Here is a 6,770-nt window from a genome sequence, read left to right as displayed (position 1 = left end):
CGCCCGCCTCGACCTCCCAAAGTGCTGGGATTACAGGTGTGAGCTACTGCTCTTTCTTTAACATTGATCTGTTTGTTTCATTCATTAATTGTAAACGAAAATCCTGCCTCTGTGGGGTTATTTCCATGAATGAGAGAGGCCATAAAAAAAAGCACTAATTGGACAACCATCTCTACTTAGGAAAAAAGCAGTTATAGGGATCAGTCACAGTTTATGAACATGTTCTGGCGCCTTAAAGGCATCAAAATCAGGATGTCAGAGTCCCAAATAGGAAAGATCTAGTCCACGAGGCCTGTTTCTCTAGAAGACCAGTAAAGGTGGCAGGTTTGGCGCTCTAGGTGGCAGAGAAACCACCAGGAAGTCTTGGTGAATGGGGAGAAAGGTAACCTTCCCAACCTTCCTCTTTCCTCCTCCTCTTCCTCTCCTCTCAGCCCTCCCTCTCTCTGTCCTCCTCCTCCGCCCCTCCCAAGCATCACCTCGTGAGGCCTCGTGGCGTTAGCCCAGTGCGCTCAGCCCCCACCGAGCCTGGCTCTACTGCAGGCGCTGGGGGTTGGGGTGGGGGAGAGGCCCGGGGCACATGATGCCGCCCCCAGCCCGCCCAGCACATGACCCAGGCAGGCCGGCGGGGTCCTGGCACACCCGAGCCGCGTCCGTGAACACAGCCCATGGCCTCCCCGCGCCTAGGGACCTTCTGCTGCCCCACGCGGGACGCGGCCACGCAGCTCGTGCTGAGCTTCCAGCCGCGGGCCTTCCACGCGCTCTGCCTGGGCAGCGGCGCGCTCCGCTTGGCGCTGGGCCTTCTGCAGCTGCTGCCCGGCCGCCGGCCCGCGGGCCCCGGGTCCCCCGCGACGTCCCCGCCGGCCTCGGTCCGCATCCTGCGCGCTGCCGCTGCCTGCGACCTTCTCGGCTGCCTGGGTAAGGGCGCGCGCGGCCCGCGGGTTGGAATCTGATCAGTGCCTGGGTGAGGGCGCGTGGCCCGCAGGTTGAGACCCTACTGGTGCCCGGATAAGGGCGCACGGCCTGTGGATTTGGACCTGTTTCGTGATGGAGGACGAGAGGCCCGCGGGTTGGAACCTGCCCGGTGCAGGACTGAGGGCTCGTAGCCGGCTGGTTGGGACCGGCTCGGTCCCTGGCTAAGGGCTTGAGGCCCGCGGGTTGGGACGTGATCGGTGTCTGGGTGAGGGCGCACGGCCCGCGGGTTGGGACGTGATCGGTGTCTGGGTGAGGGCGCACGGCCCACGGGTTGAGACCTGCTCAGTGCTGGGGTGAGGGCGCACGGCCTGCGGGTTGAGACCTGCTCAGTGCTGGGGTGAGGGCGTGAGGCCCTGGGGTTGGGACCTGCTCAGTCCCCGGGTGAGGGTGCGTGGCCCGCAGGTTGAGACCGGATCGATGCCCGAGTGAGGGCGCATGGCCCGCAGGCTGGAACTTGATCCATGCCTAGGTGAGGACCCACAGCCCGCGGGTTGGAACTTGATCGGTGCCTGGGTGATGGCGCACGGCTCGCGGCTTGGGCCGGGCGTCTGAACACTTGAACCACAGAGAAAAGAGAAAACGGAGGCTGTTCCCTAGGGACTGGATGGGACAAACGGAGGCTGTTCCCTAGGGACTGGATGGGACAACTAGGTAATTTTTTTTTTTTTTTGAGACGGAGTCTTGCTGTCTCGCCCAGACTGAAGTGCAGTGGCGCAATCTCGGCTCAAAGCAACCTCCGCCTCCTGGGTTCAAGGGATTCTCCTGCCTCAGCCTCCCGAGTAACTGGGGGAGGCACGCGCCACCATGCCCGACTAATTTTTGTATTTTTAGTAGAGACGGAGTTTCACCATGTTGGCCAGGCTGCTCTCGAACTCCTGACCTCAGGTAATCCGCCCGCCTCAGCCTCCCAAAGTGCTGGGATTATAGGCGTAAGCCACCGCGCCCGGCCGACTAGGTAGTTTTGCAAACAGATGGTCGGTAAAATTCCCATCCAAGGGAGGTTGGGTTTTAAAAAAATCCGTTTATTGTGTTTGTTACAGGGAAACTTCAGATGGCACAGTTAAGCAAAACCCAGACCAGAAAAGATTTCCTCGGTTTTGCCCAACTGCACCAGGGAGAGACTAACAATTAACACACTCTCTGTGTGTGTGTGTGTGCGCGTGTGTAAATTCTTTTCTATTGTGCACTATATATTCTCTCAAGCATTTTGTAAGCTGAAATCCCTTCCCTATCCAGGCTTTTTGGGTATGGTTTTTACACCACAGGTGCTCAAACTGCAGCCCTCAGACCAAATCCTGCCCGTTTTCTAGGGCCCACAAGCTAAGAATGGTTTTACATCCTACTTTTTTAAAAATTAATGATTTTTTTTTTGAGACAGGGTCTCACCCTCTTGCCCAGGCTGAATGCAGTGTCACAATCACAGCTCACTGCAGCCTTGACCTCCTGGGTTCAAGCAATCCTTCCACCTCAGTTACCCCAGTAGCTGGGACTACAGCCACACGCCACCATGCTAGGGTAAATATATATGGGGTCTCACTATGTTGCCCAGGCTGGTCTCCAACTCCCGGGCTTAATTAAGAGATCACCACCCTTGGCATCGTAAAGTGTTAGGATTACAGGCGTGAGCCACCTCACTCAGCCCTAAAATGTTTTTAAAAATCAAAATTAAAACATATTTCCTGGCATGTGACTATTACTGAAATTTAAATGTTACTATCTACAAATAAAGTTTGATGGGAACGCAGCTATGTTGTTCATGTGCATTTGTGAATTATCCATGGCTGCCTTTACCCTACAAGGGCAGGGTGAATATTGGACCGAGAAAGTATGGCTCTCAAAGCCCAAAAATATTACAGAATGAGTTTGCCAACATCTGCTTTAAACTATTATGTGACACTTTATAGAGACCTCTAAGCTAGATTTGGCCATTCTGTTTAGCTTTTTGGAACATTTCCACCATGCATAAATGCAGTCTATAATAGAAACACTTACAGTGAATCCCTGTATGTGGGATTCGTGGGGTATGGGTACCTGGCTCATCTGCTCCCCTCTTCACCCTCCTCACTGGATTAATGTGAAGCAAATCTCAGGCTCCATCATCCTGCCCATTCAGATCTCTGAGAGAGCTCTAAAACATAATAATTCTAAACACTTGCAACCCCAATATCATTCTCACTTTATTTTTATTTGAGACAGGGTCTCACTCTGTTGCCCAGGTTGGAGTGTGCTGGCATGATCATAGCTCACTGCAGCCTTGAACTTCTAGGCTCAGGGGATCCTCCTACCTCAACCTCCCGAGTAGCTGGAACTACAGGCACGCATCACCACACTGGCTAATTTTTGCATTATTTTTTCAGAGCTGGAGTCTCACCATCTTGCCCAGGCTGGTCAAACTTCTAGGCTCAAGCGATCCTCCTACTTCGGCCTCCTAAAGGTGCGGTGGCTCACGCCTGTAATCCTAACTACTCAGGAGGCTGTGGTGGACGGACTGCTTGAACCCAGGAGTTCGAGACTAGCCTGGGCAACATAACAAGACCCAGGCTCTACCCCCCCCCCAAAAAAAAAGGCCCGTCATGGTGGCATGCGCATATGGTCCCAGCTACTCAGCAGGCTGAGGCAGGAGGACCACTTGAGCCCATGAATTCCAGGCTGCAGTGAGCCATGATCCAGCCTGGGTGACAGAGCCAAGACCCTGTCTCTAAAAAAGTAAGGTGTACCCAAACATCTTTTGAGGGTTAGTAAATAATACTTGCATATCCTTTAGCCTTTAGAAGGGAAGTGGATGAGGTTGTGAGCAAATAAGCAGAAGTCAGGAAAAGGCTGGGTGATCGGGACCCCTTACTGAAAAATAAGAAATTTGAACGCCCATGGGATAGGGCTTTTATTAAGCTCAAAGGAGTGATAAATGCTGAAAATTCTAAGGCACTGTACAGAAGAAAGGCATTGTTTTTGTTGGCAGTGGCTTGATAATGAGAAGATGTCTTGAGCTTTTTAGTGTTCACAGTTGTCGTTTAGTAGTGTATTACATAGTGTGTGTTTAGTGGTATATTACATGGTATGTGTTTAGTAGTATATTACGTAGCATTTGTTTAGTGGTGTATCACATGGTGTGTTGTGATTATATGGTGTGATTTTAGTAGTGTATTGCATAGCGTGTGTTTAGTGGTGTATGGCATGTATACCAGTGAGCACTACTATATAGTATGTAGCTTGCTGTTGTTTACAGTTCTCCCCTTTATATTACCTAGTGTACTTTTTTTTTTTCCCTCAGATGGAGTCTTGCTCTGTCGCCCAGGCTGGAGTGCAGTGGTACAATCTTGGCTCACTGCAACCTCCACCTCCCAGGTTCAAGCGATTCTTGTGCCTCAGCCTCCTGAGCAGCTGGGATTATAGGCGCCCACCACCATGCCCGGCTAATTTTTGTATTTTTAGTAGAGATGGGGTTTCACCATGTTGGCTAGGCTGGTCTCAAACTCCTGACCTCAGGCAATCCACCCACCTCAGCCTCCCAAAGTGCTGGGATTATAGGCGTGAGCCACCACGCCAGGCTTTTTTTTTTTTTTTTTTTTTTTTGACACAGGGTTTCACTCTGTCGCCCAGGCTGGAGTACAGTGGTGCGATCTCAACTCACTGCAACCTCTGCCTTCCGGGCTCAAGCGATTCTCCCACCTCAGCCTCCTAAGTAGCTGGGACCACAGGCGCATGCCACCACCCCCAGCTAATTATTGTATTTTTGTAGAGATGGGATTTCGCCAGGCTGGTCTTATCTCCTGGGCTCAAGTGATCCGCCGGCCTTGGCCTCCCAAAGTGCTGGGATTACAGGCGTGAGCACTGCGCCCAGACCCTAGTGTACTTTTAAACAACGGATATTGCATTACCTAACAAAGAACCATAATATGTACCATGAGTGTGCATACTGTTTTGAGGATATTAGACATTTGGGTCTAATAGCAAGAGAAACTCACAAAGAATAAATGTTAAAGGCAAATTATTGAGAACTAATTTGTGGAAAATTTTAAATGTGTTTAAAAAAAGAATGAAGGAACTATATATTCAAACTTCTAAATTGTGCTTTTTGAAAAATTCTTTTTTATGTGAGGAATAACTAATATGGCCACTGAAAATGCAGCCGAGAAATACAGATTGCTAGTCACGTATTGCAAGTAAACAAACAGACAAACAAAATAGGGATGAGACTGTGGCCAACTATGGTTTACGTTAAAGTGCCTGCGTTTGTTTTGCTACCATAAGAGTTATTTTCTGAGTTTCAGGCCAGGGGTGGTGGCTCATGCCTGTAATCCCACTTTGGGAGACCAAGACGGACAGATCACTTGAGGTCAGGAGTTTGAGAGCAGCCTGGCCAACATGGTAAAACCCCGTCTCTACTAAAAATACAAAAATTAGCCGGGCGTGGTTGCGGGTGCCTGTAATCCCAGCCACTCGGGAGGCTGAGGCAGGAGAATTACTTAAACCCGGGAGGCTGAAGTTGCAGTGAGCAGGGTTTTTACCACTGTACTCCAGCCTGGGTGACAGAGCCAGACTCCGTCTCAAAAAAAAATAAATAAATAAAATAAATAAAATAAAAAAATTTAAAAAGTTATTTTATGGGTTTCAATCTTCTTTTTCTCTCTTTCCACACATAAATATGTATTTTTCTTCCTTTCTTCCTTTTCCTTCCTTATATTTTTCCCTCTCTCCCTCCTTCCTTTTCTTCCTTCTTCCTTCCTCTCTTCCTATCTCTATCTATTAGGTATCTATCATTTTTCCAAAGCAAGAAGTCAGCTTTAGATTTGATTAGGATCAGATACAAAGTATTATCCAATTCTCTCTTAGGTATCGTGATCCGGTCCACCGTGTGGTTAGGATTCCCAAATTTTGTTGACAGCGTCTCGGATATGAACCACACGGAAATTTGGCCTGCTGCGTTCTGCGTGGGGAGTGCGGTGAGTCCACCCCCTCTGCATGCCCTCTCCTCCTTACTTATGCTCCTCAAATCGCAGCAGCAGCAAACCCTGGGAGTCTGTTAGAAATGCAGGTTCTCACGTCCTGCCCCGTCCTGCTGACCAGGAACCCAGCCCTCTCTGTGTTTTAACAAAACCCTCCAGGGGATGCTGCCCAGACACTCAAGTGTTGTTTCTCCCTCCCCTTCACAAATGCATCCTCCGCTTAAATGGGGCCACAAGCAAAACCAGCTGGCACAGAAAAAGTTATCAATCCATTGGATGCATTTTGTTTAAATATATACTTAAATATATTAAATAAAACATATAAGCCGGGCACGGCAGCCCACACCTGTAATCCCAGCACTTTGGGAGGCCGAGGCAGGTGGATCACTTGAGGCCAGGAGTTCCAGACCAGCCTGGCCAACAGGGTGAAACCCCGTCTCTACTAAAAATACAAAATTAGCTCGGCGTGGTGGTGTGTGCGCATGGTCCTAGCTACTCAGGAGGCTAAGGCAGGAGAATTGCTTGAACCCAGGAGGCGGAGGTTGCAGTGAGCCAAGATCGCGCCACTGCACTCCAGCCTGGGTGACAGAGTGAAACTCTGTCTTCAAAGAAAAAAAATAAAACCACATAATTATATATAAACAAATTATTGAATAAGTAAATAGATACCATATATACACAGACACACATACACATGTATGTTATGCTCTATCCGTCACGGTGGTGCTCAGGTGAGTGATTTGAAGCACATTCCCTGATGCTGTGTTGATTGCCCTGTGCTGGAGCAGAATTGCCAGTTTCCTCGCTTCCCTGTCCTCAGTGGCTTCCTAACTGCATCTATGGAGCCTCTGT

General features: G+C 49.7%; 1 protein-coding gene across 1 annotated transcript in view; it reads left to right on the top strand.

Annotated features, from left to right (window-relative positions):
• Window positions 1-524: 524 nt before the first annotated feature.
• GPR143 (G protein-coupled receptor 143) overlaps window positions 525-6,770 on the top strand; it is a 42,148-nt gene continuing 35,902 nt past the window's right edge. The window contains exons 1-2 of the mRNA XM_030806535.1: window positions 525-915; window positions 5,806-5,915. Of these exons, the coding sequence (XP_030662395.1) occupies window positions 666-915; window positions 5,806-5,915 (360 nt within the window). The 5' untranslated portion in view covers window positions 525-665. The remainder of the gene's footprint in view (window positions 916-5,805; window positions 5,916-6,770) is intronic.

Source organism: Nomascus leucogenys, chromosome X (genome assembly GCF_006542625.1).
Source record: "Nomascus leucogenys isolate Asia chromosome X, Asia_NLE_v1, whole genome shotgun sequence".
Taxonomy (NCBI): domain Eukaryota; kingdom Metazoa; phylum Chordata; class Mammalia; order Primates; family Hylobatidae; genus Nomascus; species Nomascus leucogenys.
Note: the sequence above shows the minus strand (reverse complement) of the source record. Positions and strands in the feature narration are given on the sequence as shown.